At 39.2% G+C, this 14221-nt stretch overlaps 1 protein-coding gene and 1 long non-coding RNA gene across 3 annotated transcripts; one reads left to right on the top strand and one right to left on the bottom strand.

The window, feature by feature from the left end:
- Window positions 1–695: 695 nt before the first annotated feature.
- Window positions 696–3362, bottom strand: LOC107462086 (uncharacterized). The gene is made up of 4 exons (XR_001586719.3): window positions 2890–3362; window positions 2660–2807; window positions 2405–2542; window positions 696–867 (listed from the first exon to the last, which is right to left on the bottom strand). It is a non-coding gene; the product is annotated as an uncharacterized LOC107462086 (long non-coding RNA).
- A 9468-nt stretch (window positions 3363–12830) lies between these two features.
- LOC107461993 (uncharacterized) lies at window positions 12831–14003 on the top strand. Of its 2 annotated transcripts, none has more exons than XM_016080545.3 (2): window positions 12831–13293; window positions 13429–14003. In XM_016080545.3, exons 1-2 carry the CDS (start codon window positions 13090–13092, stop codon window positions 13795–13797), a joined length of 573 nt encoding a protein of 190 aa, XP_015936031.1. In that variant the 5' UTR covers window positions 12831–13089; the 3' UTR covers window positions 13798–14003. The 2 variants fall into 2 exon arrangements, with proteins under 2 accessions (XP_015936031.1, XP_015936030.1); XM_016080544.3 differs by having other exon boundaries at window positions 12831–13329.
- The last annotated feature ends 218 nt before the right edge of the window (window positions 14004–14221 follow it).

The following is a 14221-nucleotide window of genomic DNA, read 5'->3' as shown; positions in this document are numbered from 1 at the left end:
CTTAAGAATACAATCAAATAAGATTATGGACGAATAATGAAATACGGTTGGAGAATGATCAATGATGGTTCAAGAAAGGAATCCGAGTCAAAGAACTTCAATGAGGATAGTAAACCAAAAAGAAACGATATGCCAACCTAAGCGACGTAAACAAAAATCATAAATCGAAACCACGCACGAAAAGAGAACCCTAGCATCCACGAACCACGTGACTCGCATTACCCATTACTTATCAATTCCTTTTCGCCTATAATAATCTATTAACTTTCCCGTTCACATGAGCCATCAACATTAAGTTGGCCAGACTTAACATCAACAAATATGCAACGGTAAGCTAACAGTGTTAATTAATAGGCAGTCATGTGCATAAAATTCTAATTCTTGTTACTTGGACAAGACCTACAACATGACAGACACTCAAAGAATGCAATGAAGCATGGTCAGTCCATCCCCAAGGCTCTAATAAGGATGAACTGCTCTGATACCATAATGTAACACCCTCACTATCAGAAGTCACGTTTCCGGCTGCGCTACTCTGATAGCAAGAAGTATTACGACTACTTTATATACTAAATATTAAAATAGGAGCCTGTGACTCGACATTGTATCGCTGATTTCTTTAAAAAAAACCGGAAACAAATACTTTATCTTAAAGAAATACAAGCAGACATAGATTCATATACAAGACTCCTTATATAAAATCTCATAATATAATATACATATAAAACATACAACTCCTATCCCTCTTACAAATTTGTAATAACAAAGACGAGGGAAGAAAATAATCTGATTAACACAACAGCATATAAACCAAACGCAGTATAACTCTTCTTAATGCCTCTTCATCTGGTTCCTGAAAAGGTAAAGCTGTAGGGGGTGAGAACCTAACCACATGGTCTCACCACGGAGTTTCAAAGTTGTCATAAGAAGATATTCAATAAGAAAACTGTTTCAAATTCAGTGACTTTCGTTGCCTTATGAATCCTTTTAAAATCCAACAGCTAATCGTTTAAAACATTTTCAAAGAAACAATGTTTAATATTTTCAGAAATCCAAAGTCTTCCTTTTCTCATAAGCAAATCTCAATCAGAAACTAACCACACAATCAAACAACACAATCATTAATTCAGCACCTAAGTCCATTCTCAAATGTAACACGCCAGGACAAACACAGGCAAGACAGACAAGGAAAGCACAAGTAGGAAGCAGTTACAACAAATAGTTCAAGTAGCAGTTAAGAACAGTTTAGCAATTAGGCAAACCAAAACAAGTTCAAACCCAAGCAAAGCATACAGATGCATATGATGCATGCCTGTCCTATGGCTGATGAGGCTCATCTGTCGGTTATCCAGCCAACCCGACAAGTCTGAATTGTACTTAGACTGTCCCCCGACGTGCATCCCCAAGAGTCTATGCATAGCTTTTTCTCAAATAATCAATATTACTCAATGGGGGTAACATTCCCGGGAATTTATATAGTGCCCGGTCACACACTTACATCGTAGAGTATCGAGTTTTCAACCTGGTACACGTGGTGGCAAGCCACGGCACTTAATCCAGGGAACCTCGTATCTCAAGATATTTCAAATTCATAAGCCATATAAACAATTCATTCATCATTCATCAATATCTAAGCCATTTTCAATATCATCATCATTCATCAATCCATATCCCATTTCCAAATTCATTCTAAAATCATATTTCAAATCAATCCTCATCATCCTTCTTTCCGTTAATCAACAATCTCAATCCAAAACATAATTCTTTCTTTTCTAAATAAATCAATCTTAAATAAATAACGTTTAAGAACTAAATCTTTTTAAACAATTACTTCAACCAAAACTTCCAATTTTTTAAAATTTCGGCAGCATTTCCTTTAAAATTCGGACACTGCCACCCTTTTCGGGTCCCATCCAAACATTTCTCAAATCCTTTCTCAACCATTTCCAAATCTCAATCACTTTCTAAAATTCAACCAATTCTAGTATCAAAGTATTTTCAAAGCGAATCAGTGCCCATAATAAATCTCTTTTTAAAATTAACCCAGCTCAAATACTAAATCATTTATAAAGTCATTTACAAAGTCACTAACTCAAAATTAAACCATTTCCAAAGCTAATTCAGTTTCATATTCCAAATCATTTCCAAATCCAATTCCTTTATATCATCAAAAATAGCTTCAAAACCAAGAAAAGCCATTTTTTTATAATAATCAACCAAATAACCTTTCAAACTAATTTCTTTTCAGCAATCACAACCTACCCAAGCAATCAAGCAATCAGTCAATCAGTCCAACAAACAACCACATTTATAAGACAATCATAATCACAGACATATGTTTCTCACACTAATATCTATTTATAACAACTCTGTAAGATAAAATAAATTTTAAGAAAACCCCTACCTCGACTAGCTGAATTCAAGAATCAAAGGCGACAAACCCACTTATTCCAAATTAACAGCAACAGCAGCAATGGCATTAGAATCAGCAGTATTAACAGCAGCAACATCAAATTTGATGGAATCAAACGCGGAAACAACTCTAAAAATTCAAGGCAATACCAAAAATAAAATGGAATTAAAATTGTAACAAACAGATAAACGAGACCAAGGCAGTTCAGAGTATAAAAGTGAAACAGAGTCAGGAGACAGGCTAGACCTAGGGCAGTGACACTGAACTTGAATTGGGGCAAGTCAACAGCATCGGTAGCAACGGTAGAACTGGCAGTAGTAATTCCAGTCACCCCAGCAGCGACAACTCTTTCAGAGCATCAACCATCACAGTCCACAGTTGCAGCAGCTTAATCCTAAAACATCAACGTCTTAAACTTCTCAATCAACGGATAACATGACAATAGCAGTGGGGGTTCAGAAACAAAAATGACTTACGGTAATTAAGGAAAACAAGGAAAATGAAGCGTAGCAGTAGTAGCGCAGTGACTGCAACAGCAACAGGGAAAATGGTCTCCTTCCCCACCTCAGCTCGTGACTCCGGCGGCGGCGATGGCGGAGAGAGCAGCGGCGGCAGAAACCCCCGCAACGCCTTCTCTCTCTCCTCGCGTTGTTCTGTCTCTCTCTCTTCGCATCGGATTCTGCTTGAGGCTCGATAGCAGCTCGCAACGCCGGTTCGACGGCAACGACTCCATGGCGGTCCGACGGCGATGGTGATGACGAGGTGCAGCGAAGCTGGCGGCGCACGGCGCGACGACGGTGGCGACGCTCCTCACTCGCGCGAGCTTCCCCTGCTCCGTGACACACTCTCCTCGCTCCTCCTTCATCGGCGAAGACAGCGGCGCGACGAGCGGCAGTGACTCGCCGGCACGCTCTCCCCCTTTCTTCTCCCTCCTGATTCGCACCCTCTCCTCTCTTTCTTTCTTTCTGTGGATTTTTGGCTGCTGTTAAGTGTGGTGTTGTGAGTTTGTTTTTGGAAGAAAAGGAAAGGGGTATGGCGGCTGAAGGGGGGGGGGGAATTAGGGTTAAAGTTTTAGGAAGTGTTTAGCACATTAGGGCTTTAATTTGGGACAAATATGAAATCAATAATTTATTAATTTTAGGTAAATTGAAATTTGGTAAATTTTAATAAAATTAAAGTATATTGTACAAATTTAAAATCTAATTTAATCTCTTAAAATTACTTTAAAAATACTACTTAATTATCAATTTACTAATCAGTTTTTAATCAAGTATTCTAATTTATAATTAGAAATAATATAATTTAATTTCCTTTTTTTTTTCTGAAATTTATGGGTCTTACATTAGGTCTTCCTCTGCCTTTCACCCATTGTCCATCTTCCATCTCATCCACTCTCCGGATTGGGTGTTCTGTCGGTCTTCTTCTCACATGTCCAAAATACCTGAGACGCGATTCAACCATCTTTTCCACAATAGGTGCTACTCCAACTCTCTCCCTTATATCTTCGTTCCTTATTTTATCCAATCGCGTATGATCACTCATCCATCTCAACATCTTCATATATGCCACACTCAGCTTATTTTCGTGCTCCCCTTTGGCCGCCCAACACTCCGTACCATAAAGCATAGCCGGTCTTATAGCAGTGCGATAGAATTTACCTTTAAGTTTTAAAGGTCCTTTTTTGTCGCATATAAAATCAGATGCACTCCGCCATTTTGACCAACCTGCTGGATCCTATGATTTACATCCTGTTCAATCTCTCCATTATCCTATATGATGCACCCAAGATACTTAAAACTTTTAACTTTTGGTAGGATATTTTCTCCAATCTTCACCTCTATATTAGGGTTTTCCTTTCTTAGACTGAACTTATATTCCATATATTCCGTCTTGTTACGGCTTATGTGTAGACCATACACTTCTAAAACTTCTCTCCATAAGTCAAACTTCTTATTTAGGTTTTTCCTTGACTCTCCCATAAAGACGATATCATCGGCAAAATGCATGCACCATGGCACAGGCTCTTGGATGGGCTCTGTGAGTACTTCCAAGACTAATGTGAAAAGATATGGGCTTAAGGATGATCCCTGGTGTAATCATATACCAATAGAAAATTTCTCTGTCACACCACCTTGAGTCTTCACACTAGTTATGGCCACATCATACATGTCTTTAATTACACGAATATATGTGATCCTTACTCTCCTCTTTTCTAAAATCTTCCATAAGATCTCCCTTGGCACCCTATCGTACGTTTTTTCCAAATCAATAAACACTATATGTAGATCCTTTTTATTACTACGATACCTCTCCATCATCCTTTTTAACATGTATATCGCTTCGGTGGTGGATCTTCCTAGCATAAATCTAAATTGGTTCTCTGTTACTTGTGTCTCTTTTCTCAACCTCCATTCTATCACCCTTTCCCATAACTTCATGGTATGGCTCATGAGATTGATCCCTCTATAGTTTTCGCAACTTTGTATATCCCCTTTATTCTTGTAGATAGGTACCAAGGTGCTTTTTTTCCACTCATCAGGCATCTTCTTTGACCTTAAAATCTCATTAAAAAGTTTGGTTAACCAGTTGATGCCTTTCCCTCTAATGCCCTTACAAACCTCAATCGGGATATTATCAGGTCCTACTGCCCTACCATTTTTCATCTGTTTTAGAGCCTCTTTTACCTCGAAGTCTCGAATCCTTCGATAATAGTCAAAGTTTTGATCTTCTTCCCTTGTGCATAACCGACCAAGGCTCGAAAGAGTCTTCTGTCCTTCATTAAATAACTCATAGAAGTAACTCTTCCACCTTTCATTAATCTTCTCCTCTTGAGCCAGCACCTCTCCATCCTTATCCTTTATGCACTTAACCTGATCCAAGTCTCTCGTTCTTCTTTCACGGCTCTTTACGTTCTATATATACCTTTTTTTCCTTCTTTCATGCCCAAAGACTGGTAGAGACCCTCATATGCTCTTCTTCTTGCTTCACTTACAGCCACTTTTGTCTCTTGCTTAGCCGTCTTATATTTTTCCCAATTATCTGCATTGCGGCAAAAAGACCACTCTTTAAAGCACTCCCTTTTTATCTTTATCTTTTCTTATACACTCGCATTCCACCACCAAGACTCCTTGTCTCTTGGTCCTATTCCTTTAGATTCACCAAAGCTTTCTTTTGCTGTTCTCCTAATAACTTCTGCCATCTCCCTCCACATCTCTTCCGTGCTTCCTTTTCCATCCTACTTTGCCTCTTCTTCTACCCGTCTTAGGAAGCTTCTTGGTTTCTCACCTTTTATCCACTACCACCTTATCCTTGGGTTCTTTGTATGATGTCTTTTCCTCAACTTTTTCTCAATGCGAAAATCCATGACGAGCACCCTATGTTGTGTTGTCAAACTTTCTCCCTGGATAATTTTACAATTAATGCAAAATTTTCGATCGATTCTCCTCAACAAGAAGAAGTCGATTTGAGAGATTGTCATGCCACTCTTATAGGTTATAAGATGTTCGTCTCTCTTTTTAAAACATGTATTTGCGATGAGAAGGTCAAAGGTTGAGGAAAAGTCCAAAATAGTTTTACCCTCGGCATTGATCACCCCGAAATCATGGCCTCCGTGAATACTTCCATACCCAGTCATTTCTCTTCCAACATGGCCATTTAAATCTCCTCCTAAGAAAATCTTATCTGATAAAGGTATGCCTTGGACCAAACTCTCTAGATCCTCCCAAAACCTTATCTTGTGTTGTTCCTTCGAATTCACTTGTGATGCATAGGCGCTAATCACATGAAAAGCATATCCCTCCACCACAAGTTTGATAGAGATGATCTGATCTCCCACCATTTTGACATCCACTACGTCCTTCTTCCACTGCTTATCTCAATAATACCAACCCAATTCCTATTCTTCACCTTTCTTGTATACCAAAGTTTGAAACCAGAAGTATCCAACTCCCTAGCCTTCGCACCAACCCATTTTGCTTCTTGTAGGCACATAATGTTAATCTTTCCCCTTGTCATGGTGTCCACAACCTCCATGGACTTTCCTATTAGAGTGCCTATGTTCCATGTCCCAAATCTCAACTTTCTGTCGCTCCGACCTATACCTTTTACTTTGTGAACTAGCTTATTTACCCTCATCCGTTCACGAAAATGCAGGAACCCTTGCTCATTTAACACTACATTCGGACACTGATGCAGCGGTTCTTGCTTATTTGACACCATACTCGAGCCATACAGCGCGTTGTTTCCAGAAAATGACCTAGCTTTAGCGCAATAATATCTTTGATTCATGTCATGGAGGTTTGACAAAGTTTTTATGTTGGTTGTCGAAAGACCTAACACAACCCTCCTCCTTTATCTGGGCTTGGGACTAGTTATGTACCGCAAGTGCAATATACGCGAAGTTAATCTTATTATCTTAATAAAAACAAATCAAATGAAGAACCAAAAGAATAGGCAGAATTAAAGTGATTGATGTGTATTTAATAGAAGAGAAAAACAAGAATGGAAAAATCTCAAAAAATAATTTGTGAAAATAATGGAGAAACAAAAAAACATGTTTGTGTATATATGTGACTTCTCTTTGTGTATCTTTCTCGGTTAATGTTGTGCAAAGATAGTACTTCGTGAAAAATCTTTCCACTTGATAGAATTAAGGGTGTCGGAATGGAGCCCTGCTAGACGATCAAGACAGCAATGGAGGAGATGAGTCAACGAGGAAGAAGGAAAAGATTTTGGTAGGGGACCAAAGAGGAGATATAATTTGATGAACATAGGAGCAATGCATCGTCGTTTTGATCCTTTTCAACTTCCATCTAAAAAAGATGTCGTATTTTATTGTCTCATGTTAACACTTAACTGTACATGTCAGCATTATGTTAACGATAATCTAATTAGAGACTACCGAATATTAACATTTTGCAACTTGAGAAATTTATTTGATCGTTTTAAAAAATTAGAGACATAACTAAAGTTCGTAGAAAATTTCAAAGACTATTTTGAACATAACTTTATTATAATAATAATATAATATCTTAGCCAACATAGTAGTGGCTCCTAGTCCTAGTTTTTTCATATATGTTCCACCTTTTTTCCAGTGTTAGACCACATTATTCAACTTAATTATTAATAATACAATTTAAATTCTAACTCTCAAATTCAATTATTTCAAGGCTTTTTTATGGAAATAAATAAACAAAATTCATTATTTTCCTAAATACGCACCCATGAAAATTATTATCTAAATGCGCAGCACCGAAGCGTTGACCACCGTTTCAAGCCTGCCACCCGCAAAATGGAGGACTGCATATCATTGGAGGCAGCAGCAAAATGGGCACATCAACGGCGGCGCATGCGAAATGGAGCATCTCGCTTCTGGCATCCACGAGTTAGGCCACACATGTTGCGGCGCCCACAAAATGACCAAGCCATTGGCGGCAGCAATAAAATGGTATAGGTTTGTGGTGAAGGCTGCAAGTTTCAAGTTGTGGCAGTCCGTTACAAGCATGCATTGTTGTGTATATAAATGGTAGGGGCAAGTGGCTTGGTGTGTATATAAAGGGGAGGAGGGGAGGGGACCAAGTGCAGCATGAAACGAAAATGGGTGGAAGAGAGGGTTGAAAATCATAAACCGTGGAGGAGAGAAAAAAATGTGTTTTGGTTAATAATGTTATGTTGTGATTTGATTAGAAAAGTGTAACATGGGCGACAGTGGTGGTAGCAACATCGAGAAAAATTTATATCAAGCCATGTGCTTGGCAACAGATTACAATGTCAAAGGTATGGTTGGTTGTCATACATTGTTAATGTCATAGATTTATTACATGCTATCTTTCTGGGCACCAGAGGTGGCGACGCCGTATAGTTTTCCATTAGCTACAAGGTGTGGTATCATATGGCATATCCTGTTTAGTTTCATTACGTCATAAATTTTGATTTATTGTTAACTATACAACTTATTTGCACGTACTGATTTTCCCTCAGGTGGGTGGGCAAGAATGGACATAATGACTACGCTGAGCAATGCCTACTGAGGCACTGACTGAGGTTGGACAATCTGCAAGTGGACGAGATCTGGTTTAGCCTTTGTGGATATTTATCTATGGTGTTCGTCTTAATATGTGTTAACGTTATGTCACTCTCCGTGTAGTTTAATTGGTTGCCGTATATGGAACCTCATATTCTGTCAAGAGTGCCCGCTGAATTTCTTGGTGCTCCACATGGAGACTTTTACACCTCGGTTGTACCGCTGATATTATTCCGGTGGATTGAGATTCTAAACATCGATAGAGCGTTGCGGCAATTTGGGGGCAAACAAGGACTGCCGAATCCCCCCTTGAATATTGATACATTCCATCGATAGTCGGCCCGAAACAACGATGGTTGGTGGCCCATACGCCTGTCAACTTGGTTTGAGGTATGGGCAAGCTGTCGTACCGAGTCATATCGTCTACAGATTGATCGCGCGGAGACCTTGCGTCCCATCCAAGATTACTATAGGTGGTACTGCGCGTTACGAAGGTAACAACCAACAAGACACATGTTTCCTTACAATGTAAAATGCAAATCGACTTAAAGGAAATACAACCCTAGAGAACATGCATCTTCTAAGTGGAAGATGTATGCGGACAGTTCCGTCTTGTATGACCCGGTTGCCTACAAAGTCCGCATCGCTTTCCAGGTCCTGGCTCGACCTCGTCCATCTCATTCCTGATCCTTGTAGACACCGGATGTCCTTCCATTGTTCTTCAAAGATGGGAATTAGGGAAGACCCGTTGACCTTCATAAGGAGGCCACAACTCCTTGTCCGACATTGGAGGAAATTCCATCTGGTAAACCCGAAACACGCTCTCAACATGATAGACTGGCGCGACATAAGGTGACCAATCAATCCTTGCGTGTGCACAAGCGGCCATCACATGAGCACATAGACAGTGCAATGCTTGGAAGTATCCATAGTCACATCTGCCTTGTTCTAGATAAACCCTGAAACACGACTGGACCCCGACGGCCGCTATCTCATCGACTGTGAAGATAGACGTTTGTCTGTCGTATGATATCACAAGCATCTGGGAAATACATTCTCTATTAGCTAGTATAGCTTTCTGCAGGAACTACGAAAAAACTTGACCGCATGCGATCTGTGCCTGTTCCTCGCTCGCGACCTTTCTTGACAAATAATTCATTAACACGATGGTAAGTAGACTTCACAATAGAACAAACTGGAAAATTATGGGTACCCTTGAGAACAGAATTGATACACTCCGACAGGTTGGTTGTCATATGACCGTATCGTCGGTCCTCGTCACGATGCTGCAGCCACTTCGGAGGCTCCAACCCTCGGATCCAGGTCATCATTTGCAGAGAAGAGACTGGATCCTCATTGCTAATTAACTCAAGGTAGTATTGTGCCTGCTCTTGTGTCTTGCAATATGCCGCGTTGACTAGGTGCCTTTTTGCTTCCTTGCTCTTGAAACTGGTTACAAAGTTAGAGGCAATATGTCTCACACAGTACACATTGTGTTTCCATCCACACCCAGCCCGCTCTAAAGCAGCCTTTATTGTTGCATGCCGATCAGAGATAAGCAGTATCCCTGGTTGAGTTGCTACATGTCTCCTGAGGTTCGAAAGGAAAAAGAACCAGGACTCCGTGTTCTCCCTTTCGACAATCGCAAACAACGGGCAGAATGTTGTTACTCCTGTCCTGCGCTATGCCCATCGACAGGGTCCCTGTGTACTTACCATACAAGTGCGTTTCATCTACGAAGATCAGTGGTTTACAGTGCTTGAAGGCTTCAACACAGGACGGAAACAACCAAAAAACCTGATGAAACATGACACTGTGACGGTCCAACATGTTGCCGATGTAGTTCGGTTGTGTTTGGATATCAACAATTGTGCCTGACACGACTACACTTAATTAGAACCACACCATAACGACTCCAACTTATAAATTACCATAACTTTCAATTGACAAAAATACCTGGAACAAAAGCTTGCAATGCATTGAAATATCTCCGAAGCTGGTCGTATGACTCCTCCTAATCACCATAAATTTTGGCAATTGCCTTCTGCTTTGCGTGCCAAACCTTCTTGTAAGAAACCTTGTACCCATAGGCTGCCTCGACTGATCCTTGCAACACCTTAATGCAAATAGTAGCATCTGCATAAACCATGGGGAATACATGCTGACAGATGACATTGCTATCAAGCTGAGCATGATCTTGAGACTTGGAGCTTGCCAAACAAGTGTGGCGCCCTTTGTATTTTCGAATTATCCAAAATCTGGAGGCCTTTATCTTTGCAACTCGTACCATCCAACGACATTAGTCTCCAAACTGCTTGCATCGACAGGCATACCTAGCTTGATCTGACTCTACCACCTTATATTCTGCACTTCTTCGAATGTTGTAGTTCTTTACAGCAAGCATCGCAGTTTCTCTATTAATAAATTTCAAACCAACCTCCAACTTCATCTCACCAGACAAATCATAGTTTCTCGGTGTGTCTTCGGCGGTGGTCGACATCATGGCACCAAGATTTAAAGACAAGTAGTGGCCTGGGGTACCACTAGATCCACCACCACCCCCTCCCACAGCAACTGATTTAACACAATTCGGAACATCCCTCTCGTGGTAAACAGGTTGGTTTTCGGGAACTACTTCGGCTTCTTCACCACTATCATCTTCGATCTCATCTTCATTAGAAGTTTCTGCCAACCCGTCAACAATACCTTCTATGGATGGAACACGGTTAGAAGGGGAGGGACGTGAACGACGATTTGCTACAGTTTGACCAAGTGTCATAAAGGCGTTGAAGGTTGGACTACAAGCTCTTCAAATCTCTTGACCTGGCATCAAATCTGCCGCACTGAAATTTCGAGCTTGCTCCACATTATTGGAACTAGAGGAGCTTCCTCCAACATCTTGGAGATTCACACATAGTTCCAATGAGTAGATACTTCCAATGCTCCGATGGTAAGAAAACATCATCGACACTTGTTGGTCAGATTTAATATGCATTTTCTGATACGCAAATGAGTTGGCGACTGCAACTGAAATTCTGTAAGTCAACTTCGTGATTTCCTTCTTTCTGACCATACCAGTATTCATGAGGATCACATTTTTCAGCTCTTGCAATGATGTTTGGGGCGTGGTCATTTTTCACAGTGGATCGTCACAAATAAATGTAATACCTTCAGATGTATGAGAAATTTCTCCATTAGGATATATGATAACGTAGACATTTTCAGAAGTTATAAGCACAACAACGTACCAACTTAAGTATTTTATAAAGAAGGTGAAGAGATGGAGATAGAAGAGAGTTGTTGGAGATGGAAGAGAGTGGTTGGGAATGAATTACTCGGAGACACAACAATGATTTCCAAATGTGGTTTTAAACTAGCTGCCACAGCCCTTTATATAGCGAAATTCATGCTCTATTTCATAGGAAGTGCACCTGAGTTGCACCAATTCGTGTGGGGTGCAACTGAATTTGGGCCAACTCGCGTCTGGCATCCCAGTTATATGTCTCAAGTGCCATTTCGTTTGTACCTCCTAGGAAATGGCCCAATTCGTGGGTGTCCTACCTTAAATGCCAATTTCTTGGGCGCTTGTCGCATAACGGCACCCTGGTCCAATTCGTGGGCGCCTTGTTTAAGTTGGAGGCTAAACTCATTTCGTGGGTGGTGGCCGAAAAATGATACTATGCATTTAGATAATAATTTTCATGGGTGCATATTTAAGGAAATAATGAATTTTCTTTATTTATTTCAATAAAAAAGCCGTTATTTCAATTTGTCAATTTCTATTTAGAGGGATATATTTTGTTAATAAAATTATTTAAAAATAAAAATATTTAGTAACAACAAATTATTAACCAAAAAACTACTAAAAATTATTTTTTTTATTTTTTTAATGTATCTTACCATAAATCGATTTAAACTAGTTTTTTTTGTTTTTCTAGTATTACGGAAAATAAATCTCTTATCCATATATACCTTTATGCACACCTTGCATTAACTTCAGTAGGTACCTCCCCTCTCAGAGTTAGATAGGTTCATCTTTTATTATTTACACAACTTTTTATTTTGGGTAGTAGACTTTGCACTTAATCTTTTAAAATGGTGTATTTATCCATCACGGGTGGCCCCAAAGTTGCATTTGCCTTTTTTTTCTCTTATTCCCTTTGCCCCCACTACACTTTTAAGTTTTAACCCACACTCACAAAGTTTGAAACTAATTAGTAGACTTTGATACACAGATATCATAAGATAAATAGACATATAATATCATCATCCTCTTCTTCTTATTTTTTTTTATCTTTATCTCAGTACTATCAAATTAAATATGTCTGCATATTTCTATATTTATATATTTCATTAAAGTCACACATGCATGCCAATTGCCAACCTTATAAGAGTTACGTTTTTAGTCTCAAGTGTTTGTACTTTGTTCACTTCACCAAATGAGACATAATTTGCAGGCCTTCTCACAGTTTTCATCTCCACAAAATGCCTCACATTAAATACAAAACCGTACCTCTTCCTCTTTCTTTTCGTCCTTCAATTCCTCCCCCTTTTAATTATATATAACTCCATTTCTAACTCTTGTATGTAACCCTTGTCATCTCCATTATACTCTCTTACCTTCTAAGCTTGTCTTGCACAACAATAAATAAACATGAAGAAGAAAGGCTCAAAGAACAAGTTCTTTACCTGTATCCGCCCCGTTGTTGACATTGATTCCATGCTAGAGCCTAAAACCACCATCGTCGATCGCTCCTCTAGTCGTCGTTTTTCGTGTATCCCCGCCGTTTCAGAGAAGCATGAAGAGGATTGGATTAATGTTACTCAGTCAAACCCTCCAAAACGAAAGCTTGCTAAGGTGATTAAAGCTGTGCTGCTCTTTGAAACACTATTGGTTAGTCTAAGCTCCTTAGATAATTTTCATTCCTACTATTCTTAACAATAAAAAAAAAAAATGCAGTTTATCTTGAATAATTGTTATATATCCTAGCAGAACAAAAGGGCTCAACACAAAAATCATTTTGGATCATCAAAGGGATGCTTTCCGGTTTACTCATCATCAAGTTCATCACCAAGTAGCTCTATGGACACCAAAACGAAGAAGGCTCTTGAATTGTACTCCCCTGTATCAAAATCAAAGGACACATCCAAGCACGTTAATCCCAACAACAGAGATCATCAATTATTGGAGAGTTACAAAACGTTCCGGTGCATTATTGGGGTGTTGTTGTTTCTCATAAGCTTATCAATTACGATCATATGGGGCAAGTTCAAAGGCATAGTTTTGACATCAATATGGCTATACTTTATCTCTCTTTTGATAACATGCTTTAGAAGAAGGACCACTAAAATTATGGTTTAGGCCTTAGGGTTCTCTTTTTCGTGCTTGTTGAGATTTCTTCACCGTGCTTCCTATAAAATAATAAAGGTTACTTTAGGCACAAGGGGGCACAATACAAAGAAACACAAGTTTCTTGCCTTAATATGTCTCTTTTCACTTTTCGGAAGTAGCTCACACTCCTGTTCATATTTATTTCCCCTGCTCCGATCCTTCTTCTACCTTTCTCTTTGCCCCCATATATACATATCTAATTAATGCAAGTTATAAAATGTACTTGTTAGTTTTAGCTTTTATTTTTATTTATTACCATATCTGTTTAGTTTTTAGAATTAGTTTTTGTATATATACATTATTGAATTAACAAAAATACGTACACTAAAATTAGCTATTAAAATCAGTCACTAATTTGGTGATTAATTTTTGTGTACTCCTAGCATAGTCCTTG

The sequence above is a fragment of the Arachis duranensis genome, chromosome 8 (genome assembly GCF_000817695.3).
Source record: "Arachis duranensis cultivar V14167 chromosome 8, aradu.V14167.gnm2.J7QH, whole genome shotgun sequence".
NCBI classification, from domain to species: domain Eukaryota; kingdom Viridiplantae; phylum Streptophyta; class Magnoliopsida; order Fabales; family Fabaceae; genus Arachis; species Arachis duranensis.
This window is presented reverse-complemented; position numbering and strand designations above follow the sequence as displayed.

Coding starts and splice junctions, on each gene's coding strand:
- LOC107461993 (XM_016080544.3), top strand. CDS start 13,090: ATGAAGAAGAAAGGCTCAAAGAACAAGTTCTTTACCTGTATCCGCCCC. Junction 13,330..13,428: donor TGCTCTTTGAAACACTATTG/GTTAGTCTAAGC, acceptor ATATCCTAGCAG/AACAAAAGGGCTCAACACAA.